Here is a 26,069-nt window from a genome sequence, read left to right as displayed (position 1 = left end):
ACAGTATCTAATATAATAAGAGAACTGGCTGTATGGTGGTACACCTGGCAGAGTGTGCCTCACTATGTGCAGCAGCCTGAGTCCAAGCCCCCGTCTCCATCTGCAGTGCCGGGCTATCTTCGCGGGCAGGAGAGAGGATCCAGGGACTCGTGGCAGCGTGGTAATACAATTCTTTATTGATGCAGGGCCCCAGAGTCGGGCGTGAGCATAGTGGGTTAGGCTTTGTGGCACCAAACTGCAATGGCCGTCTCCCGTTGTGCACGCCAGCCCTTCTCCAGGTTAGGATGTGGGAGAGAAAAGAAAGTGAAACCAGGAACAGAAGTGGGTTTTATGGCATAAAACCGGAAGTGGCGAGTTAGAAATGGACATGGCTAGGAAAGGGGGTGGAGAGAGGCAAAAGGCATGCTGGGAAGGTGGAAGCATCCGTAGCAACTATTGTGATGGTTTTAACTGGTGGGATTAATTAACACCTGCAGGCAGGGTGGATCTCGAGGTAGAAAGAAGATAGATCAGGCAAAACAATGATTATGTAAATAGGTGATAGTGTCAGCAATGGAGGATGGAGCAGGGGGGCTTCCCGACATGTAGGGGCAATTTGATACAGTGATACTTCTCTCTCTCTCTCTCTCATTCTCTTCCTCCTCCTCCCTCCCTCCTTCTCCCTCCTTCTCTCTCCCTCTCCCTCCCCCTCTGATCCCCCTTCCCTTTTCCCTCTCTCTCTCTGCCTCTCAAAGCACTATTTAAAAATGGCCACCGAAAATGGTGGATTTGTCATGTAGGCACCAAGCCCCAAAAATAAACCTGGTAGCAGAAGAAAAGAAGATAGAACTGGGTTTTTTGCATGATGATTCTGATTTATGTCATTTAACCAGACATATCTCCACCTCAGGTCTTCCAAGGGTAAATCCAACTTCCCAGTGAGAATTGTCAGTGACCCTCTGATCAGTATGGCCCCTCAGGCAAGTCTAGGACTTGTACTTAGTAAGGCTGTGAGGCTGGTGACATTTACAAGATCCTGGGACTGGACCTCAGCTTCATAGGCTGAAAAACTTCTCTCCTGAGGACATAGTCATCTCTCAAGGGTTTGCTCCATTGTCATGAGAACTGGAGAGGTGGAACATTCTGGCAAGCCTCTTGCTGGCACATTGGTGTGTCCCATCTCTGTGGGTGGAAACTATATGGAAAGTCATAGGATGTGTGGTCCAGGAGATGACGCAGTGGATAAAGCATTGGACTCTCAAGTATGAGGTCCAGAGTTTAATCCCTGGTAGCACATGTACCAGAGTGATGTCTGGTTCTTTCTCTCTCTCCTTCTATCTTTCTGAATAAATAAAAATAAATAAATAAAATAAATCTTAAAAAAAAGTCTCAGGATGTATAGGTTTCTTGCCAAGGGACCAAGAAATAGTTGTGAAAATGCCCTCAGTTATATAAAGTTGGGAGGCACACTGAGGGTTTTGCTGCTGGAACAAAAATAATCCTCAGAACCATAAGCCAGGGCTCTGATAAACAGACACACACACACCACCACCACCACCAACACCACCAACACAACCACCACCATCACCACCACTACCACCCCCAAGCCTCTGTGGCCTTGAAACTACATCACCCTCTCTCTTTTTATTTGTTATCCCCTGACAGATTCTTGCTGCACTTCTTTTTTTTTTTTTTTTTTTTTTAGAGATTTTACTTATTTATTAATGAGAAAGAAGAGGAAGGGGAGAGAGAACCAGACATCACTGTGGTACATGTGCTACTGGGGATCAAACTCGGGACCTCATGCTTGAAAGTCTTATGCTTTAGGTCCTGTGCCACCTCCCGGACCACAACTTGCACTTTTTTTTCTGTGTTTTCAGAGATGATCAACCAGCTCTTTTATTCAGAGTATTGTTTTGCCCAGGCCTGAGAACTGTCCTGTCTCTGTACAGTGATTTTGTTCATTACTTGTTGATCTGTTAGTAACCCCTCAAAAGGGTATCCTATCCTTATGTCCCCATTTGGGGAGGGGGTACCTCACAGTTGTCATCAAGCATAGCTGGCAGCAGGAACATGAAGTGATGGTTGAGCCCCTTGGAGTGGTAGAAAGATAGAACTGGGGAGTCGGGCTGTAGCGCAGTGGGTTAAGCGCAGGTGGCGCAAAGCACAAGGAGCGGCATAAGGATCCCGGTTCGAACCCTGGCTCCCCACCTGCAGGGGAGTCGCTTCACAGGCGGTGAAGCAGGTCTGCAGGTGTCTATCTTTCTCTCCTCCTCTCTGTCTTCCCCTCCTCTCTCCATTTCTCTCTGTCCTATCCAACAACGATGACAACAATAATAACTACAACAATAAAACAACAAGGGCAACAAAAGGGAATAAATAAATAAAATAAATATTTGAAAAAAAAAGAAAGATATAACTGTAAGAAGCTTTTGCCTTCATGGCTATTGGCACGTATTTAAAAGGAAATTCTAACTCCAATGTGAGGCAGAAGCTATTGCAAAACAGGAAACTCCTTGCAACTCTGATTAAAGGCAGTTCCATGCGTAATAATTCCAATTCCGTCACCTTGGGAGATTCTGATTTTTGTTTTTCTGTTAAGTGTGATATAATCTCATTCTTCTAAGATGTAACAGTCAGATTTGTGATTAAAGTCTGTAAGCTGACCTTCTGTAGCCCCAAAAGGCTCATCTAATATAGATAATAGATATATATAGATATACATATAGATATAGATTTAGATATAGATATAGATAATAGATATACATATAGATATAGATATACATATAGAGATAGAGATATACATATAGATAGAGATATACATATATATAGATATAAATTTAGATATACATATAGATATAGATTTAGATATACATATAGATATAGATTTAGATATACATATATAGATTTAGATATACATATAGATATACATATACCTATAGATATACATATAGATATAGATTTAGATATACATACAGAGATAGAGATATACATATAGATACAGATTTAGATATACATATAGATATATAGATATATATTTAGAGAGAGAGAGAGAGAGAGGGAGGGAGGGAGGAAGGGGGGAGAGGGCAGAGGGCGTGTGCACCAAAGCTTTCTTCACTGTGGTGGGGGTGAGGGGCTTGAACCTGGGTTGCACACATGGCATCAGCAGCACACTATCCAAATGAGCTATTTCACTGTCCCAAAGCTCATTTACCTTTTTGGAATCATATCATGGTAGACTCGGTGCCTACAGCAGCAGCCCTGAGAATGTGTATGTGCATGTGTATGTGAAACTGTCAGAATGAGTCAACAGTATGGGAAGATGTTTGGGAGTTAGTCTCTTTAACCTTTGGGCCTCCCTTCTTCACTTCCTTTCCTTGAAGTTGATCAGAATTCCTAAATTCATTGAAGACCTCCATTTACCTTGCTCTTAATCATATGCAGGTAAGAATAATCTAGGCCCATAAGTCCATGAGTTAATTATCAAAAGTTCAGCCCCATGTGTTCATATTCTCTGGTCAGCAACAGCATGGCAGGTCCTGCTGCAGCCTCAGCCAGGATTCCCATGAGCAGCAGAGGAACTGTGTTTTGATAGTCTTACTGTAATATATATAATTTTTTTTGCCTCCAGAGTTATCGCTGAGGCTCGATGCCTGCACTATGATTCCACTGCTCCTGGTGGCCATCTTTTCCCCATTGTTATTGTTATTGCTGTTGTTGTTGAATAGGACAGAGAGAAATGGAGAGAGGAGGGGAAGACAGAGAGGAGGAGAGAAAGATAGACACCTGCAGATCTGCTTCACCGCTTCTGAAGCGACTCCCTGTAGGTGGAGAGTTGGAAGCTCAAACTGAGATCCTTGTGCTGCGGTCCTTGCCCTTATAAATGTTTTAAGATATCTCATGTGTTAGACTGGTAGGTTTGTAAGTAAAAGACGTGATGTTTATACATTTTTTAATAACAAATATCAAGCTCATTAGGTTTATTTATTTATTTGTTTATTTATAAGAGAGAGAAAACCGGAGCATCACTCTGGCACGTGTGATGGTAGAGATCAAACTCGGGACCTCATATTTGAGAGTTTAATACTTTATCTACTGTGTCACCTCCTTGGCCAGTAGCACACCCCCCAGCCAAGTTATGACAAGGGAAAAAATGTTCCTAGGCATTGTCAAATGTTCCCTGAGTTGGAGGAGCAAAAGTACCCCAGGCTTAGAGAACCAATGACCTGTATCATTCATGAACTCTCCACTTTTTTTTTTTTACATTTATTTGTTTATGAGAAGGAGGGCGAGATGGGGGGGGCAGGGAGAAAGTATCCCTCTGGCACATGCAGTACCAGGGATCAGACTCAGGATACTTTACTTGAGAGTCCAATGCTTCATCCACTGTGTCACCTCCTGGACTGTTCCCTTTCTCTCCCTCTCTCTCTCTCTCTCTCTCTCTCTCTCTCTCTCTCTCTTTCTTTCTTCACATTTGAGCTGGCTAATGTTTTATGACATAAGTGCCTTTCTGTGGTGTCGCTAAAGCTACGCCTTTTGAAATTTTTGAACTGCAGAGAATCGCTCCAGCAACTCGCCGTTTGGAAGAAGTGGCCCTCAACGAGCGGGTTTGCCTGCAAGTGCGGTCCCAGTGTGGCTCCAATGAAAGTGAGAAGCCGAGCGATCTGGTAGAAAAGTGCATCTGGCCCCCTGAAGGTAACAGCTGAAAACCTCGTCAGGATTTAGACAACAAATCTAGATTAATCTCTATGCTCATGACCATCAGTTGTTCCTTTGGTCATTCATTCAATTCTTAAACATTTGCTGAGTTTTTAAGTGCCAGGCCTGTGTACTAACTCTTGACAACACAATGACAGACATGAGGGTGTCCCTGCCTGAAGTGGACAGAGACAGCTTGAGAAACAATGCCTCATAATTACTTGTTGCTGAGTGATGGGGACAGGTTCTGAGAAATGCATTCCTGGGCAAGCATCATGGGCTTTGGTCACAGAAACTGAGGTGGCACAGCCAATCCTACACCTGGGTCACATGCTATGGCCTGTTTGCTATGTGGTTAGCCATTAGCCAGTATGGAGTTCAATGAGGCATGACTAGATAGCAGTTTTATTATTATTTTTTTAATCAGAGTACTGCTCAGCTTTGGCTTCAGGTGGTGCTGGGGTCTGAACCTGGGACCTCAGAGCCTCAGGCATGAAAGTCTTTTACAGAACCATTATGTTCTCTCCTGAGCTCAGCACATTTTTATATTATTATTTATTTATAAAAAGGGAATACTGACGAAAACATAGGATAACAGGGGTACAATTCCACACAGTTTGCACCACCAGAACTCCGTATCCCATCCCCTCCCCTGATAGCTTTCCTGTTCTTTAAACCTCTGGGAGTATGGATCCAGGGTCATTGTGGGATGCAGGAGGTGGAAGGTCTGGCTTCTGTAATTACTTCCTCACTGAACTTGGGCGTCGACAAGTCAATCCATACTCCCAGCTTGTCTCTCTCTTTTGCTAATGGGGTGGGGCTCTGGGGAAGCAGGGCTCCAGGACACATTGGTGGGATCATCTGCCCAGGGAAGTCTGGTTAGCATCATGGTTAGCATCTGGAACCTGGCGGCTGAAAACGAGTTAACATATAAAGCCATACAAATTGTTGACTAATCATGAATCATTTTTTTTACTAGATTTCTTTTGTTTGGAAGGACACGGAGAAATTGAGAAGGTAGAGGGAGATAGAGAGAAACACAGACTCCTACAGCACAACTTCATTGCTCATGAAGCTTTCCCCTGCAGGTGTAAACCAAGGTCTTAAGCCTGGATCCCTGAGCACGGTAACATGTACACTCAACTGGGTGCACTGCCTCTGATTCCTGAATAGCACTTAATCATTCAGAAACTGGGGCCTTCAAAATAGCCCTCCTGGGTAGCTTACCATACACTTGACCCAAGTTCAAGTCTGCCCTCCACCATGCTACAGAAAGCTTTGATTCTGGATATCTTTCCTTCTATCTCTATCTCTGTCTCCTGTCTCTGTTTGAAAAGGTCAGCCTGGAACAGTGAAGTCCCAGCGATGGCAAAAAAAAAAAGAAAGAAAGAAAGAAAGAAAGAAAGAAAGAAAGAAAGAAAGAAAGAAAGAAAGAATGTGAGCATGGTGCTACATTTCTTCTCTAAGTTGAGCATCACATCTTTTTGTCCCCTATCCTATCTTCTTTTCTTTTTGCCATGAGGACTTCATGCCTATAAAATTCCACTGCCCCTAGTGAACTTTATCTGTATTTGAGGAGGCTAGGTTGATTACGTCTTCTGCCTGGGACTCTTGAGAGGGTAACCTAACTCAGAAAACTCAGGGGGCTACGTACATTCAAAGGCCTGGAAGTACCACTGCTTACTATTATCTTGCCCCTTCTTGGACCTCCCGCCTTTGGTGCTACATTACTTGGTGCTACGTAGACCGTTCTCTCTACCTGTGCTGCAATGATTTCTTTCCGTGTTCTCATTTCTTTGAGAGGTTTTTTTTTTTTACCACTTTATTGGGGGGTGGTTAATGGGTTATACCTGGGCACAACTTCTCACCTTCCCCTGACAGTTAACTGTGAGAACACTCTCTACCTACGTAGCTCCTTCTCCACTTTCATGGACAGAGACTTCAACACCCTCTCCAAACCCTCTCTTTGCCTCCTTCCCCAGAGTCCTTTGCTTGCTGCAATACACCAAACCCACTCCAAGTTTCACTTTCTGTTTTCCTTTTCTTCCCTTGTTTATTGAGTCCCACCTCTACGTGAGATCATCCACTATTTGTCCTTCTCCTTTTGACTTACCTCATTTAACATGGTTCCTTCAAGTTCTTTCTAAGACGAGAGGAAGGAGATGACTTCATTTTTAACAGCTGAGTGGTATTCCATTATGTATGCATAGCACAACTTCCCTAGCCACGCGTCTATTGCTGGATACCTGGGTTGCTTCCAAGTTTGGGTTATTTCGAATCGTGCTACTGTGCACATAGATTCCCTAGTATAGGTACTTTTGTTTCCTTTGGTAATATCCCCAGGAGAAGAATTGCCAGGTTGTAATTGCCAGGTCATAATTGCCAGGTCATGTTTGGATGAGTCTCCAAACTGTTTTCAATAGGGGTTGGACCGACTTGCATTCTCACCAGCAATGTAGGAGACTTCCTTTTCCCCCATGACCTCTCCAGCAATTGGTGTTTCTGTTTTGTCTAATGTATCCTAAATAAACTTTTGGCCTGCTCTTACTAGGTGACCCAGAGTCAGCCGTGACCGAACTCCAATGCATCTGGCACAACCTGAGCTTCTTGAAGTGTACTTGGCTCCCTGGAAGGAACACAAGTCCAGACACTAATTACACACTCTACTACTGGTGAGTGTGGGCGGGAGATTTTTGGGAGACGGACTAGCTGTGACTGTGTTGGGAACTTAATCCAGTTTGAAGAGGAGAAAGTTGAGGACGATTGGTTTGTACTGCAAACCCAAGAAGGTGGATGATTTGTTTTGGTGGAAAAAGAAAAAAAAAAGTCAAGTTTTGTGACTGTTGTTTCCAAACAATCAGAGGACTAATTATAAACCCATAGGTTACTGGGGAAAAAAAAGCAACAACAATAAGATCCCCTGTCTCTCCAGCCATGTAGCCTGCTGACTAAATACCCCCCATCCCTCAGAACTCACTTCCTCAGAGGCCCCTCTCTAGAGAATTCCCCCCACACACACCTGTGCACCCTTCCCCCTCATCAAAGCAACCCAACCTCCTTTTGGTAGCACCCCCCAAGTTCCACCCTTGCCCACAGGCAGCTCTGCATCTACCAGCTGCCCACCCACTCTGTTTTTCCCACAAGCAGCTCTGCTCTTGGTCACATGTGGAAGCGGTAAAGTCAGCCCAACTCAAGTAAAGCTACCAGAAGCATGTTCCCCAATGGAACAAGCTCATTTTGGTGTTCAGATCTGACGCTCTAGCCCACTGAATGGGCTCCAGCGGAGAAACAAAGGTGACATCTGGGGCTTGTGATATAGCTCACTTAGCTAGTGCACTGCTTTGCCATGTGTACGACCCAGGTTCGAGCCCGGACTCCATGGCGCTGGAAGAAATGTCAGTAATGTGGTGCCTCTTTCAGTGTCTGAAAAAAATTAACTTGGGGTAATGAAGCCCTGGAGACAACAAAAAGAAACACACACACACACACACACACACACACACACACACACACACACACACACACACACAATCAGGCTCTTTGATTCTGTATCTGATACCAGCTTGCATTTCAGTTAGAACTCTTAATTCGCAAGTGCAGAAACCAAGGTTGAGTAAGCACAAGAGGACAAGGGAATGTCTTGATTTCTATGACTGGGAAGGACAAGACAGATCACAGATACCCTTTGGTATAAAGGCCCAAGGCATAAAGGCCTGGAGGCAGCATAAAAATATCCAACACATATGGATAGTATGTTACTTTTCCATGGGCAAGACCCAGGTTTGAGCCTGGCCTCCACCACATCAGGGGAAGCGTTGATGCTGTAGTGTCTCCCTCTCCCTCTGCCTCTGCCTGCCTCTGCCTCTCTCTCTACTTCTACCTTTACCCCTACCTCTCCCTTTCTCCCTCTAAGTCTTCTCTATTTCTAAAACTTAAGTAAGTAAGAGGAAATAAACTGATAGTGCTGGCAAGTAGATAGCAAAGGCTATAGTACATGTTCCTTTGTGGCTGTGGCAGTCACTTTACTGTAGACCCACAGGACCTCTCAGATATGCTTGGAGAGTAATCCTGTCTGTTTGCGGAACTTCGGGAGTAAGGAGTCAGGTTTTTGTTGTTTGTTTGTTTTTGATACAGACAGTGAGGCAGAGAGAGAGAGAGAGAGAGAGACAATGAAAGAAACCAAAACACCAAAGCTTCCTCCAGTGCGGTGGTGGCTAGGATCGAACCTGGGATCGCATTCAGGACAAAGCAGTTCACTATCCAGGCAAGGCTATTTAGCCAGCCCGTAGACAAGTTTCTTATCTGCTGACTCTGCAGTGTCAATCCCACTCTGGGTACTAACTCAAGTTTGCTGGATAAGCACGAGTCACCTGTTCTCCTCTTCCTTGTTCTCTTGATAATCAGGTCAGGCTCAGAAGAAGAGGGCTCAGTTACAGATCCATTTTGGCACTATACCCATTTTGTCAGTACAGGCACAAGCGTCAAGTAGAAGTTATCACCTTTCTTACACTGGACATGACAGGATTTTCTTTTCTTCCGTTTTTTTTTTTTTTTTGCTTTTTAAATTTTTATTTATTTATTTATTTATTTATTCCCTTTAGTTGTCCTTGTTGTTTTATTGTTGTAGTCATGATGTCGTTGTTGTTGAATAGGACAGAGAGAAATGGAGAGAGGAGGGGAAGACAGAGAGGGGGAGAGAAAGATAGACACCTGCAGACCTGCTTCACCGCTTGTGAAGCGACTCCCCTGCAGGTGGGGAGCCAGGGCTTGAATGGGATCTTTAAGCCTGTCCTTGCGCTTTGCGCCATCTGCACTGAACCCACTGCGCTACCACCCGAGTCCCAGATTTTCTTTTCTTTTTTAAAGTTTATTTATTATTTATTTGATAGAGACAGAGAAATTGAGAAGGGAGGGGGAGATAGAGAGGGAAAGAGAGGGGGTCAGGCAGTAGCACAGCTGGTTAAGCACACATGGCGGTGAAGCAGGTCTGCAGGTGTCTTTCTCCCTCTCTGTCTTCCCCTCCTCTCTTGATCTCTCTCTGTCCTATCCAACAACAACAACATCAAGGCAACAATAACAATAATGGCAACAACAAGGACAACAAAATGGGAAAAAAAATGGCCTCCAGGAGAAATGGATTTGTGGTGCAGGCACTGAGCCCCAGCAATAACCCTGGAGGCAAAAGAGAGAGGGAGAGGGAGAGGGAGAGGGAGAGGGAGAGGGAGAGGGAGAGGGAGAGGGAGAGGGAGAGGGAGAGGGAGAGAGAGCAATAAAGAAACAGAGATACCCATAGCCCTGCTTCACCACTTGTGAAGCTTTTCCCAGCAAGTGGGAGACCAGGGACTTAAACCCAGGTCCCTTCACGCGTAGTGTATGTGCTTAACCAAGTGTGTCACTTCCTGGCCTCCAGATTTTCTTTTATAAAACAGTGAACGATAGCACAGCCAGTTAAGCACAGGACTGGTATAAGGATCCAAGTTCGAGCCCCTGGCTCTCCACCAGCAGAGCAGGGGAATCGCTTCACAGGCGGTGAAGCAGGTCTGCAGGTGTCTACTGTTCTCTCCCCCTCTCTATCTTCCCCTCCTCTCTCCATTTCTCTCCATCCTAGCCAACAATGACCGCATCAATAACAACAATAACTACAACAATAAAACAACAAGGGCAACAAAAGGGAAAACAAATAAATAAATATTTTTTTAAAGAGTGAATGGTTAGGAGGCCGGGAGAAAGCTCATCCAGTGGATCACGTATTTTGCCATGTGTAAGAATCCGGGTTCAGGGAGCTGGGCAGTAACGCAGCAGGTTAAGCGCACATGCCGCAAAGCGCACGGGCTGGTGTAAGAATGCTGGTTCGAGCCCTCAACTTCCCACCTGCAGGGGGTCGCTTCACAAGCAGAGAAGCAGGTCTACAGGTACCTTTTTCACCTCCTCTCTGTCTTCCCCTCCTCTCTTGAGATTTATGTCCTATCCAACAACAACAACAGCTATGACACCAATAACAACTACAACAAGTGCAACATCAAGGGCAGCAAAATGGGAAAAATAGCCTCCAGGAGCAGTGGATTTGTAGTACAGGCACTGAGCCCCAGCGATAACCCTGGAGGCACACACACACACACACACACACACACAAAGAATCTGGGTCCAAGTACCTGGCCACCACATAAGAATTCCTGCATGAGGAAAGATGCATGAGCAGTGAGTAGTGCTGTGGTGCTTCTTTATTTCTCACTATCTTTAAAAAAAAAAAAGTCCACTGGAAACTGGAATCAATTGGGTGCAAATCCTCAGCAATAAACATAGAAGCTAAAAAAAAAAAAAACAACCAAAAAACAAGCAAACAAACAAAAAGAACAAGCGGTTAAACAATCTGACACACACATAGGTGATACCACTCACTGATTAAAAAAAAATCAACTACTGATACACCAGATAACTTGAGTGAATCTCAAGGGTAGCATACATACTTTTTTTTTTAACCAGAGTACTATTCAGCTCCAGCTATGGTGTTGCTGAGGGGTTGAACCTGAGACTTTGGAGCCTCAGGCATGAGAGTCTCTGCATAACCATTATGCTATCTAGCCCTATCCCAGACTTTTTTTTTTTACACTGAAATGGTGAGCAAATTAGTTGTTGCCAGGGCAGTTGAGTCTTGGGTGAGAAGAGTGCAGGTGTAAAGGTATAGAAAAGAGGGAGAAAGTAAGGATGTAAAGGATAACTTGAGGCAATTTTTTTTCCTTTTAGATAAGAACAGAGAAGGCAGAGAGAGAGAGAGAGAATCACAGTACCACAACTTCCTTCAGTGTAGTAAGGGCTGGTCTTAAATTTGGCTCATGCACAGGACAAAGAAGCAAAGTATCTAAGCGAGCTATCTCACCAAGGCAACTCAAAGAATTGTTATAAGAGCAGAAGTATCCTCTGTCTGTACACACAAATTTGCAGAGAGTGGTACTGGATGTGGTGTGGTGGAGAAAGCATCGGACTCTCAAACCTGAGGACCTAAATCTGATCCCTCACATTGCATGTGCCAGAGTGATGCTCTGGTGCTCTCTCCCTTTTGCATTAGTATGGTAAAGTATGTTTAAAAAAACCCAAAATACAGTTGCATAGAACTACATGTGCGTGCACGCACACGCACACACACACACGTAATGCTGCTAAACTATGAGTAAGTTTGGGGGAGTGTACCAGGATCAACTTCCTGGGTTATTTTCTTCTGTCTTTTCCTTTGTCAGGACAGAAATGGAGATGGGAGGAGGAGATAAGGAGAGATAAAGACACCTGCCGACCTGCTTCACTATTTCCACCACTTATGAAGCTTCCCCCCTGCAGGTGGTGACCAGGGGGTTGAACCCAGATCATTGCCCATGGTAATGTGTGTGCTGATCTGGGTGTACCAGCTCCTGATCCTGCCCCCAACATCCTGGTTTTGATTTGTACTCTATTGAGGAAATGTTACCATCAGGAAATGTAGGTTTGCATACACACACACGCACGCACGCACGCACACACACACAGGCGCGTGGTTAGAGCCCCTGGTCCCCACCTGTGTGGGGGGAATTCATGGGTGGTGAAGCAGTGCTGCAGGTGTCTCTCTTTCTCCTTCTCACTCCCCCTCTCTGTCTTTATCATAAATAAATAAATAAATAAATAAATAAATAAATAAATAAATAAAGGAAAATGGCCACCGGGAACAGTCAATTCATCTTGCAGGCACTGAGCCCCAGTGATTACCCTGGTGGCAATAAAAAAAAATCAAGCATAAAGAATGAAAATGAATAACCTGGACAGTAGTGCAATTGGTAATAGCATCAGACTTTCATTGCCCCAAATTTCTGCTTCAATCTTGGGGACTGCCTGTAATAGTGTGTGTGTGTGTGTGTGTGTGTGTGTGTGTGTGTGTGTATGTGTGTCCCTCTGCCTCATGCGAAACGTTCTCTCCACCTCTCTCATATAATCAGTAGAACAACTTTTAATTAATTTTAGATAAGAGACAGAAGGGATAGAGAGGGAGTTTGTATGTTTAACAATTTATATTGTTACTGGGACTTTACTATTCCAGTTAAACCTGTGTGCTCATGTGTTTGTGTGTCTGTGTACCGAGACAGATGATGGATAGACGACAGCACTGGGTCCCTGGCTCGAACCTGAGTCACATGCATGGCAAAACAGGTGCGCTACCTGGGTGAGCTATTTCACCTGCCCTGTAGCACTATTTGTCACCATTTTATCCTGAGTTATGCTAGGGGTAGCAGTTGGGGCCCCAGGCCTATGAAGAAGGCACCGTTTCCTGATTCAACCCTGCAGGACCTCCCACTTGAGTTCTCATCATTCTCTGGCCTACATGACCCTCTTTACTTTCTTTGACTTCCCACAATTCCATGGCTCTCTGGTAGCTTCAGGATAGACTCAAGACCTCTTACAGGACAGACTCCTTTCCACTCTAGGCTTTATCAGTCTCTCAAGTCTCAGTCTCCCTCATCTCTAGGCCTCCACACCACTCTTGAGCTCTACCACCCTAACTGAACTGCTTTCAGTTCCTCAGACAAGCTCTACCCACATTCAGGACAGTGGAATCCAAACAGAAAATTCAGACAGGACAGTGTATGTGTCCTCTGTCCTGGCAGCCCCAGCCTTGCCCTTTCGTCTGTGGGTGCTCTCTTTCTTAGTGGGCCCTCTTATCTCAGTTCATATAGAACTTCCTCTTGAGGAAAGTCTGCCCTGACCTCTCAAGGCCCTCTCAATGCAACGCGCCCATGGCTGTGACCCACACCACTGTGCACTTTCCCATGTCCTAGCCCTCAGCACCCTGTGTTACCATTTCCTGTTTACTTGGTGGTAGGCCTGTCTGTCCCTTGTTCTCCCCTGAGAATGGGCAGTGTCTGCCAACCCCCACCCCATGTCTGTTACACAGTGGCTGTCCCTTATAAAAATGTTGAATTCTTGGGAGCAAGGGCTTAGGCAATATGACTACTTCAGACTGTCTTACAGTGATTGTGTGTGTGTTTTTAAATTATGCTTTAAATTTCTTTTTAGGTTTTTTTTTTTTAAATTGTGGTTTATATTTATTTATTTAGGATAGAGACAATAAATTGAGACAGAAGAAGGAGAGAGACAGAGAGACGCCTGCAACACTGCTTCACCACTTACGAAGTTTCCCTCCTGCAGGTGGGGAACTGGGGGGCTTGAACCTGGATCCTTGCTCATGGTAATTTGTGTAATCAACTGGATGTGTCACCACCCAGCCCCATGTTATTTCTTTTTCATTTGACAGGACAGTGAGACATTGAGAGGGAAGGGGGAGATAGAGAAGAAGAGAGACACCTGCAGCACTGCTCCACTGATGAAGTTTCCCTCCTGTAGGTGGGGAGCAGGGAACTTGACCCAGCTCCTCGCACATGCTGATGTGTGTGCTCAACTAGGTGTGTTCATGCCTGCTCCCTACCACCACTTTATTTTCCCAGGGCACTGCTCAGCTCTAGTTTATAACTGAACGTAGGACCTTTGCTGCCTCAGGCATAAAAAGTCTTTTTGCTATCCAAGGCTATCTCCCCAGCCTTGGAGTGGCTTTCCAATTGAGGAATGAACACAGAGGAACGTTGAGTATCTCGGATTCTTCAAAGGACAGGTGGTGTAAGGGGGCCAGGAGATGGCTCACCTGATAAACCTCACAGTTCACCATGTGAGTACCTGGGTTCGATCTCCCGGCCACCACATAGGAGCACCAGGCAGAAGGGAAGCTTCACAAGTAGTGGAGCAGTGCTGTCTCCTTCTCTCTGCTTCTCTCTCTCCTTCCCTGTCTCTCACCTCCCATCTGAAAAAGAAGAAAGAGGAATTGAATAGGTGTGAAGTCCCAGCAAAAAAAAAAAAACACAAATAAGCCTGGTGACATTGATAAAATGATTAAGACATAAATGAATGGAAGTCAGATTGAGGTCTAGAGAGAACTGTTACTACAGGCTTTTAAAGACAGGTTGATTGCCACCAGGGTTATCACTGGAGTTTGGTGCCTTCACTATGACTCTATGAGTCTAATGCTCTCACTGGCTATTTCTTTTCTTTTCTTTTTTATTTGATAGAGACAGACACAAACTGAGATGGAAGGGGGAGATAGGATGAGAGAAAGAGACATTTGTAGCACTGTTCTACTTCCCATGAAGCTTACCTCCCTCTGCAGGGGAGGACCAGGGCAGGACTGTATTTTTCCCTCTCCCTCTCCCTCTCCCTCTCCCTCTCCCTCTCCCTCTCCCTCTCCCTCTCCCTCTCCCTCTCCCTCTCCCTCTCCCTCTCCCTCTCCCTCTCCCTCTCCCTCTCCCTCTCCCCCTCCCCCTCCCTCTCCCTCTTGCTCTCTATCTCCTCCTCAATTTCTTATCAAAAGAAAGAAAGAAAGAAAGAAAGAAAGAAAAAAAAAAGAAAAAAGAAGGGGGGAGTAAAGAGAAGAAAAGGCTGCCAGAAGTTGTGGGTTCACTGTTCAGGCACCAAGTCCCAATAATAACTCTGGTTGGCAAAGCAAAAAAAACAAAAACAAAAACAAAAAACCCAAAAAAACAAAACATGTCTATAGAGTAGCCTTGCCAATAAATTTCAGGGAATTTCTTACTGCATTAATCACCTTCAGACTTGAGGAAATAACCTTTAACTTTGCACATGTCCTACTTACAGTGACTGTGAGGGTTAAGGAAAGCAGCTGAATGAATGCCTTCTGTCTTTGTCATCCTGATCATTCACAAGTACTCCCCAAAGAACTCTGTTAAAAATCATTATTTTTCAGGGTCAGGCAGTAGGCTCCCCAGGTTAAGCGCACATAATAAGAAGCACAAGGACCCACACAAGGATCCCTTGTGGGAGCCCTTGGCTCCCCACCTGTGTCCCTGTGGGGGGTTTGCTTCACAAGAGGTGAAGCAGATCTGCAAATGTCTCTCTCCCTCTGTATCTCCCCCCCAGTTTCTCTCTGTCCTATCAAAAAAATGCATTCAAAGGATCAGTGGAATCATTGTGCAGGCACTGAGCCCTAGCAATAACCCTGGAGGCAAAAAAATTCACTATTTTTCCCTTTATTACATATTTTTTCTAAATTGCAGCAACACACACACACACACACACACACACACACACACACACACACACACACACACAAACACATATCTGGGGTCCATGAGAATGTGTTGAAAACTTGAGTACAGAACTGAAAAAGCAGTCTCATAGACTACACGTTAGAGGAATCTTTCATTATTTCAAAGGAACTATTTTTTTTTCTACATAGTTTTTTTTAGTTATATAACAAGACTGTTTCTTATTTCACCAGTTTCTTCAGTTTCTGTTTCTAGGTGTGGGCAGAAAATATTCCAGGTCTGTCTAATCCAAAAACTAGCATTGATAGTAACTAGATTTTCATTTTTTTAAATTAAAACACAATTTTTTTTACCACCAGGATTTTCACTAAAATTTCGTGCCTGCATGATTCCGCAACTCCCAGTGGTCAGTCAATCTCTCTGTGTCTCTTTCTCTGTTTTGTAAAGATATAGGTGTCAGAAGGAAAGAGAGACAGAGAAGAAGAGACACCACAGCAATGTTCTACCACTTGTGAAGCTTCCCCTGTTCATGTGCACTCATATGGTGGCCAGGGGCTCAAACCCAGGTCCTTGCATATGGTAAGGTGTGCACTCTACTGGGTGAACTATCTCCTGACCCCTAACTTAGTTTTTAAAAGACTTTTACTCATGAATTATAGGACCCCACACCACTAGTAAAAGGGGGAGGGGGAAACCTTATGTACCATCTCTCTTTTTTAAGATTTTTATTTATAAAATGGAAATAGTGACAAGACCATAGGATAAGAGATGTACAAATCCCACCACCAGAACTCCATATCCCATCCCCTCCCCTGATAGCTTTCCTGTTCTTTAACCCTCTGGAAGTATAGACCTAGGGTCATTATGGGGTGCAGAAGGTAGAAGGTCTGGCTTCTGTAATTGCTTCCCCACTGAACATGGGCATTGACATACTTCCAGAGACAGGCAAAATGACTTTCATGTAATTTCTGTAATTGCCTCCATCTCTTAAGAATCAAGAACTTTCTTTCATTTAAAAAGAGTATTATTTTATTTTAATGATATATAGAAAGGTGAAGAGATGCCCTACTACATATGTTATCAGAAAATGCAAATTAAAGCAACAAATATACATCACTGTACACTTATTAGAAGAATCAAAATCCAGAGCATGGGAAGAAAGATTAACACCAGAGCACTGTTTAGCTCTGACTTACTGTGGTGAGAGGGATTAAACCTGGGACTTCAGAACCTTTGCCAAGTTTGAGCTTGTCCTTCCCTTCTCTTGATAATATCTTTGGCAGAGCAGACATTTTTTGCTTTGATGGATCTCTCCCATAATATCTTTTAGAGACTATGTCTTTGCTGGTATAGTTTCCCTTTTTTTCCCATTTTGTTGCCCTTGTTGTTACTCTTGTTGTTGTCATTATTATTGTTGTTGTCATTGCTTTTATTGTTGTTGGATATGACAGAGAGAAATTGAAGAGAAGAAGGGAGACGGGGAGAGAAAGACAGACACCTACAGACCTGCTTCACCACTTGTGAAGTGACCCCCTGCAGGTGGGGGACCGGGGTCTCGAACCGGCATTCTTACATTGGTGCTTGGGCTTTGCGCCTTGTGCGTTTAACCTGCTGCATTACTGCCCGTCTCCCCCCCCCCCCAGTTTTTCTCTTGTTAACCTTCCTAGAGCTTTACAGTTTTGTACTTTTACATTTAGGTCTGTTAACCATGAGTATAAAACTCCTGACTAGCTTTAGTTTTTTATGTGGATATACAGTTGTTTGTTGAAGAAACTACCTTTGCTTTTCTCTTTATTGCCACCAAAGCTATCGCTGGGGTTCATTGTTAGCAGTATGAATTCATTGCTCCTAACAGCCATTTATTCCTTTTTTGTTAGATAGGACAAATAGAAATTGAGAGGAAAAGGGAAAGAGAGAGAGAGAGAGAAACCTGCAGACCTGCTTCACCTCCTGTGAAACATCCCCTGTAGGTGGGCAGTGGGGACTCGAATGCAGGTCCTTTCACATGGTAGTTTGGATACTTAATCAGGTGCACCACTGCCCCAGCCCCCAGATAGGAGGTTTTTCAAAAATAGTTTTAATATTTTTATTGTTGATAGAGACTGGGAGAAATTGAGGGGGAAGAGGGAAGGAGGGATAGAGAGAGAGAGAGAGAAACCTTCAGTGCTGCTTCATCATTTGTGAAGCTTCCCCCCTGGGCCTGAACCCAGGTCCTTGTGCACTACAATATGTACACTTGACAGGTGTGTCACCACCAGGCCCCTATATGAGCTTTGTGAAACCTGATTTGCATTAGAAGAAGCCCCTGCTAAGCTGCTCTCAAAATGCTGATTGCCCCAGTCTGGACAGAGCCTCAGGTTTTCTGGGAGTGGGTTTGAGCAATTTTCTCTTTAAATTGGTACCAATTGGATTGGTGAAAGAGCTCAAATGCACAACCCAGGTTCAAGCCTGGCCTCCACTGCATTGAAGGCAGCTATGATCTCTCTCTCTTTAATCTCTTTTACTTTCTTTCTCTCTCTGGCTTTATTTCTCTAAATAAATACATAATTAATTAGATGCAGGCAGCGGTCCAGAAGGTGGATCAAGCATTGGACATTCAAGCATGAGATCCAGAAATCAGTCCCTGGCACTGCATGTGCCAGAGTGATGCTGTGGTGTTCTCTCTCTGTGTATGTTTCTCAGATATAAATAAAATACTAAATAAATCTTTGCAAAATCACTACAGGTTCTCAAGTGACAAGTCAAGGAAGGAGTTGTGATGCCTCACTGCTGGTTCCTTTTCGAAATCCTTCCTTCCTACCTTCCTTCCTTCCTTCCTTCCTTCCTTCCTTCCTTCCTTCCTTCCTTCCTTCCTTCCTTTGCATCATACTTACACAATATCCACTGTGGCTGGTGGTGTAAGGGTTGACTGACTCCTGCTAGTTAATACAAAAGACAGTTCTGTGATAGCCAAGATGCAAAAGCGTAATGAGCACATTTCTGTCTGGCAGCACTGGGCAAGGCGCCAGTGATTGCTGGGGAAAGGCATGTGTCAGGAGTTTTGACTTGGGAAATAAAATGACATTAGCAACTCTGGCCGTCGACAACATTTAAAGGTATATAGGAGAATGAAACAAAAAGAAAGTTATTACTGCATATACAAACCTTGATCTAGTAGTGGAACTGAAGACAGGTGGAGTCAATATGGAGAGGAGCTGGACCCCAAAGTGACTAGGGCCTGCAGCAGGCTGGGGATAATGGGACTGTCCCAGGGAGAACCAGGGCTAGGGAAACATCATAGTGGTTCTTCAAAAGACTTTCAGGCTTGAGGCTCTGAGGTCCCAGGTTCAATCCCTAGCACCACCAGAAGTCAGACCTGAGCATTGCTCTGATGGCTCTCCCTCTCTCTCTCTCTCTCTCTCACACACACACACACACACACACTTTCACTTTAAATAAATAAAATTGAAAGAAGGGGAGAATCCAATAAAGCATTGCAAAAGGAGATAATACAGAATATGGTGGACAGAGCATAGGGAAATGGAGAGAAGACTGCAAAGGGTCTAAAGGAGGATTCCAAAGAAAACTGAGCGCTAGTGGATGGAAACGGGCAGTTAGAAGAAAAGACATTTTGACAGGGAAGCTGGGACACATGTTTTCCCATGGTGAACTTGAGAGTGGAACACTCCAGTTGAGCAGTTAGAAATTTGGGACTAACTCCAAGGAAACAAATCAGGACTAGGCATTCCTAGACTAGAAATTCTAGGCAATGGATGAAATTGATAAACTGAGAGTAACTGAAGGGACAGTAACAAATAGTAAGGGCTTCATCATTTTTAACAGCTGAGTAGTATTCCATTGTGTGGATATTGGATGGCTCTTGACGGACTTGTTTTAAGTGAGATAAATACTAGATGATCTCACTTAGAGGTGGAACTTAAAAACAAGGACAGAAAGGGAAAACACAAAGTGAAACTTGGACTGGGGGTGGTGGACTGCACCAAAGCAAAAGACTCCGGGTAAGGAGGAGAAGAAGGAAGGGGATGGAAAGGGCTTTGGGGTCCTGGTGCATGATAGTGGAAAAGGACCTAGGTCGGGGGTGAGAGTGTTCTCCACATGCATTATCGTGGAGGTGAGAAATTGTTCCCATGTGTCAGCAACTGGACTGTAAACCCTTAGCCTCCCCTCACTGCAAATGTTGTGGAATCAAAGAAATAGGACTATGCAGAATGCCAGGATTTGGGGGGACACTTGTGAGAAGGAAAGAAAGGGGACACACAACAAGAAAACAAGGAAGGAGCAGGTAGAGGAACCAGAGCAAAGCTTGGGGTTTGAGTAGATGAAACAGTTTCAAGAAGCACAAAGCTTAGTCCTAGCTCCCTACCAGCTTTCCTTTCACAAGAGCGGGAAGAGGCAGGACCTCTACAAGTTCTGTAACTATCAAAAAGTGCCACTATTTATTTGATGGGAATATTCTCTTTCTTCCTAAAGTGCAAAATGGAGCTACATGATGAACTAGGCTTAATATATATATATCTTGGGCCAATGAAATAACTCTCACTTGGATAGTGCACTGCTTTGCTATGTGCGGGACTCAGGTTCAAGGCCAGCCCCCCACAATATTGAAAGCAACTGTGGTGCTGTGATGTCTATCACTCTCTGTTTCTCTGCCTCTCTATGTCAAGAAAGAAAGAAAGAGAGAAAAAAAAAAACCTATCTTGTCTTACTGTAAATGCTGTCTTAAACCCACCTTCATTCATTAGAAAAATTCGATGGGCCAGGCATTTGTAGAGTTTACATATTATAGTTCACAAAGACGCAAGTTCAAGCCCTCAGACCCCACCCGCAGGAGGGGAGTTTTATGACCAGCAAAGGTGCTGTAAGTGCCTCTCTGTCTCTCTTTCTCCCTATCTCTCACTTCCCTCTCAGTTTCTCTGTCATTAAAATATGTATATGTAGGGAGTCGGGCTGTAGCGCAGCGGGTTAAGCGCAGGTGGTGCAAAGCACAAGGACCGGCATAAGGATCCCGGTTCGAACCCCGGCTCCCCACCTGCAGGGGAGTCGCTTCACAGGCGGTGAAGCAGGTCTGCAGGTGTCTATCTTTCTCTCCTCCTCTCTGTCTTCCCCTCCTCTCTCCATTTCTTTCTGTCCTATCCAACAATGACAACAACAATAATAACTACAACAATAAAACAACAAGGGCAACAAAAGGGAATAAATAAATAAAATAAATATTAAAAAAATTAAAAAAATATGTATATGTAGACACACACACACACACATACACACACCACACTTTCCTCCTCCTCCCCCCTTAAATGTCTCATTCAGAATCATACAGAATGCCGTCTCATTTTATCTTGTAGGTATGAAAGTCTAGGTAGTATCCTTCAATGTCAAAACTTCTGTAGAGAAGGTCAGTACTTCGGTTGCTCCTTTGTGGTGACTAAAGAGAATGATCTCAATGTCCAAATCATGGTTAAGGATAATGCAGGAAAAATCAGACCATCCTACAGTATAGTGACCCCGTCATCTCATGGTAAGTTTTTTTTTCTGCCGGTGTAGATAAAAAGGGTTGTGGATTTTGAAAAATCGGTACTACTAATTAATGCATGATAACGATGATTTTGCTGTGATGACCCTACACAGGAAAACATGGGCTGTTTATAGATATCTCCTTGATAAATTCTCTGAAATTTTAATCTTTGTCTATCTGTGGTATTCATTTATTTCTTTATTTCCACCAGCCTGATTGCTGGGGTTTTGTGCCTATCCAGCTCTACCTTTCATGGTAGCTATTTGTCTTCCTTTTTCTTCTTTGTGCTTTTTTTTTTTTTTTTTTGCTATAACTGAGAAACAGAGGAGAGAGACCTGCAGCTTCACTCTATCTCTCCTGACTTCCTTTCCCCCAGCAGATGGGGAGTAGGGGCTTGAACCCAGCACATACTACAGGAGTCTTTTTTTTTCTCTCTACCTCTCTATCTCCCCTTCTTTATTTCTCTCAGTGTTGTAAAATAAAATAAATAAACCTCTATAAATATCTCTGCTTGAGATCCCGTTTTTCTCTACACACACGCACACACACACACACACACACACACACACACACACACACACACGGTATTTGTGTATTATAATATCCTAGCTGGGAGCTCCAGTTCTGGCTAAGTGGCAGGCCGAAGATTTATAGGCAAATTAACTAGGAATTAGCACCAGCTCCCATTGTCTGTGGACACAGAGTTATTTAGCACCCCTTTCTGTTAAAAATGACTCATTTTTGTAATTAAAATTTTATTGGTATACCATTGTTAGACAGCACTGGATAAAGTTCCTCAGTGCGGCATCAGTACACGTGTTAGCTCCTCTCTACCTGCCAGCAAAGCTCTGGTTTCCTTCCCGTGATCAGATTGGGTCCCCTTCTCCCACCCCTCCCACCTTCCTTCCCTCCCTTAGCAATCTTATTTTTCCCAGAGCCCGAGAGTCTTTTTCATGAGATCATCTATCACCCTTTCATATAGTTATGGATGTGTAGGCTAACCACAGAGCAAAGGCAGCTTTCCAGGTGGGGGGAATCAGTCCTCAGTCTCTTCTCTGTTCCCTCCCCTTCCCCACTGTCCTTGCTTAGCAGATGGTCCTTAATGGGCCTGTCTTGTAAAACTCATCCCTGTTCTTTCTGGAAGGGAACTGGGGACTTGAACCCTGGTCCTTGCACATGGTAGCATGTGCATTCTAGTAAGTGAGTCACCTCCTGGCCCCCTTTAGAATTGTTTTCATCTGGTAAAACTGAAACCCTGTGTCCACTGAAAGCAAATCCCCCTTCTGCCCTTCCCTAGCCCTTGGGTGCCATCTCTGTATTTTCTGGTTTTGACTACTGAAGTTAGACTACAAGAATGGAACCTTGAAGTCATTGTTCTTTGGTGACATTTAGTGTGATGTCTTTGAGATTCATCCATGTTGTAGGAGGCGCCAGAGACAAACTTCATGCCTCTCCTCTCCCTGCCTCGCCCTGCCCCGCCCTGCTCCGCCTCGCCCCGCCCCGCCTCACCTTGCCTCACCTCACCTCACCTCGCCCCGCCCCGCCTCACCTTGCCTCACCTCACCTCACCTCGCCCCTCCCCGCCCCTCCCCTCCCCTCCGCTCCCTCCTCCCCTCCCCCTCCCCTCCCCCTCCCCTCCCCCTCCCCTCCCCTCTCCGTCTTTTCATATTTTATTCAATACACAGATACATGAAGAAGTTGACAGGTAAAGGGGAGTTAGAGAGGAAAGAGAGATACCTGTAACTCTGTGTCACCACTTGTGAAGCTTCCCCTCTGCAGGTAGGGACCAGGAGCTTAGACCCAGGTCCTTGGGAATGGTAATGTGTGTACTTTACTGGGTGTATTACCCTGAGTCTCGTGTTTCCATTGTGGTCATTGATTGGCACAAGTGACAGCTGGGGACACTTTCCTCTTTTGAGCCATTGGGAAGAGGCACATCTGAACTCAAGAATTTAATGAATTAACTTATTTATTACCACCAGGGTTATTGCTGGGACTCAGTGTTGGCACTACATATAAATCCACAATTCCCGAAAGCCAGTTTTTTCCCCTCTTTCTTTCTCTCTTTTTTCGATTTGTATTTGGTAGGACAGATAGAAACTGAGAGGGGAGGGGGAGATAGAGAGGAAGAAAGCCACCTGTAGACCTGCTTTACCACTCATGAAGCTTCCTTCCTGCAGGTGGGGAGTGGGGTCTCAAACTCAGGTAGTAGCACATGGTAATGTGTGTGCCACTGACCAGCCCCGAATTTTATTTCCTATATGTGAGCATGTCTTGATTCTATGTAGGCTGTCTTCTAACTAGGTACAGGACAGAGTTCATGGTTATCTGTCTGATTCACCTCCTCAAGATGGTCCTTAAGTCCATTTTACTAGACCATTTAACGTAAGCTCTTGGACTGGGGACGCAGCATAGTGGCTTTGCAAAAGACTTTCATGCCTGAGACTCTGAGATCACAGGTTCAATCCTCAGTGCCACAGTAAGTCTCTCTCTCTCTCCATCTCTCTCTCTCTCTTTCTCCCTCTCTCTCTCTCTTTCTCTATCTTTTTCTCTGTAACTCACTAAAATAAGCAAAGGAAATATTGAAATGAAATAAAATAAGCTCTCTACACTAATCACATATAAAGCATCTAAAGTTTTATATATGACCACATAAGGCTATTAAAAGCAGTCAGCTGTATTGCAGTGTAACATTGTGACCATCACTATTGTTTCATCCCTGTGTCAATAAATTCTGGAAACTAATGCACATTCATCTCTTTCTGACTCTCAGTGAAGCCCGGCCCTCCACATATTAAAAGTCTGTTCTTCCAAAATGGCAACTTGTATGTGAGATGGAAGAATCCACAGAATTTTCAAAGAAGCTGCTTATCTTACCAAATAGAAGTCAACAACACCCAATCTGATACATCTAACGTGTTCCATGTAAGTTGTTGTAGTTGCTGTTTTCCTTTCAGATATCTGTGCTTACTTGGGTGTTTTTTTTCTCCTTCTATAATTCAAATTATCTTGCAGTGCAGTCTTTAGACAGATATATGAACCAGAGTGCCTGGACTCATCACATGATGATGATAATGATGATGATAATGAAGACACTTCTCATCTAAACTAGAGCCTGAAGGAAGGTGTGTGGGTAGGTTAATGGTAGTATTAAGCACAAGATCAAACCGTGCCTTACATCATCATGCATTCATTCATCTGTTCAGAATCTGATATCTTAAGACAGAGGAAAGGAGATACTGAGGCCAGAGTGTTCCTATGGCATTTACAGTGCTGGGAAATGGACCCAGGAACTCACTCATTGCCAGTCTTGTGCTCTTCTCCTTCACCGTCACCATCGCCACCTGCTGCTGAAAAAGACCGAAAAAGTTCATTACATGTCTCCTCTGTGCCAGACTTTCCTTTATATGCTCATGAGACCCGACGAACAATTCCCAGCACTAGAACATACAGATGTAAGCCAGACAGCTAATTTCAGAGAAGGAATGCTATGGAGAAGATCCGCTTGTGATGACAGAGAATGAGCTCTGGACCCTCCTAGGTAGGGCGGGTCACCTGTAGCGAGGCCAGTGGCGAGGAGGACATTTGAGAGGAGACTGGAGTGATGAGGGGAGGCGAGCGGTGTGATGATCCAAGGGGGAGCAGGGAACCACAGGGAAGAATGAGCTTGGGTCTTGGAAGAGACTGAAAGGAAGTTGGTGTCACCAGAGAGGCTGTAGGAAAGCTTACCAGGGCGGAGGACAGGAATCTTGGCTAGCTGGCTCCTTTTTCCGAGAGTATGTGGGCAGTTGAAAGAGTTAGCCGCCACTGTCTTGTGTCTATTTAGGGTGGCTGGAGTCTGCTATGTGCTGGGTACAGAGGTCCCTGTGGAGTGCTGAGCAGAAAGTGGTGCAAGCAGAGGGTGTCAGTTCCAGCCTGACCCTTTAGAGGTTGCAAACATTTCTCCTCCTCCTCTTTCTCCTGTTCTCCTCCCTTCCTCCTTTTCCTTCTTCCCTTCCTTCCCCTTCTCTGTCTCTCTGCCTCCTCCTCATCCTCCTTCCCTTCCTCTTCCTTTTCCTTGTCTTCTACTTCTCTTCATCTTCCTTCTACTCTTCTTCCTTCTCTCCCTCCTCCTCTCTTTCTTCTCCTTCTTGTCCTCCTTCTCTTCCACCTTCCTCCTTCAACTCCCTCTCCTCCTTTTTCTCCTCCTTCTCTCCCTTCTCCTCCTCTCCTACTTCTCCACTTCCTCTTCTCCCTCCCCTCCCCTCCTATTTTCTCCCTATCCCCACCTCCTCCACCTTGTCCTTCTCCTCCTACCTCCATGTTCAAAGGATCTTTGTGTAATTGCCATCACTCCTAGTGGATTCTTCCCCTCCTCCCCCTCCTCCCCCTCCTCCCTCTCCTCCCCCTCCCCTCTCCTCCTCTTTCTCCTTCTTCTTTTTTCTTAGACAGAGACTGAGTGACAGAGAGCATATGAGGCACAGAACACTTCTGTATTATGTCATGATGCTTTCCTTGTGCCTGGTGCTCCTATGTGCTGCTGGTGGATTTGAATCCTGGTCCTTGCACATGGTAAAGTTTGAGCTCAACTGGGGGCACAGTTGACACTTGGGTTAGAGCCACAAACCAAATGATGGCCACCTCCATTGGTTCTTTTGCAAAATTTGCAACCTGGGCCCAGTTGGAGCATGCTGATGTCACAGGCATAGAGCTTCCATGAGATGGCGCCTGCAGACCACAGATACCGCGACTCTGACTTGCTGACCACCTGTCACAGCCCTGTGACTGAGGGCTAAGCTCAGAGACCAAGTGCTGTGGACTGGCCC

The 26,069-nt window shown here is 44.7% G+C and overlaps 1 protein-coding gene across 1 annotated transcript in view; it reads left to right on the top strand.

Moving 5' to 3' along the window:
* Window positions 1-26,069, top strand: part of IL13RA1 (interleukin 13 receptor subunit alpha 1) — an 86,854-nt gene that overhangs the window by 18,082 nt on the left and 42,703 nt on the right. Inside the window, exons 6-9 of the mRNA XM_060182653.1 lie at window positions 4,536-4,674; window positions 7,229-7,349; window positions 21,095-21,267; window positions 24,038-24,189. Coding sequence (XP_060038636.1) covers window positions 4,536-4,674; window positions 7,229-7,349; window positions 21,095-21,267; window positions 24,038-24,189 — 585 coding nt within the window. The remainder of the gene's footprint in view (window positions 1-4,535; window positions 4,675-7,228; window positions 7,350-21,094; window positions 21,268-24,037; window positions 24,190-26,069) is intronic.

The sequence above is a fragment of the Erinaceus europaeus genome, chromosome X (assembly GCF_950295315.1).
Source record: "Erinaceus europaeus chromosome X, mEriEur2.1, whole genome shotgun sequence".
NCBI classification, from domain to species: domain Eukaryota; kingdom Metazoa; phylum Chordata; class Mammalia; order Eulipotyphla; family Erinaceidae; genus Erinaceus; species Erinaceus europaeus.
The sequence above is the reverse complement of the archived record's forward strand: the minus strand, read 5'-3'. Positions and strand labels throughout refer to the sequence as shown.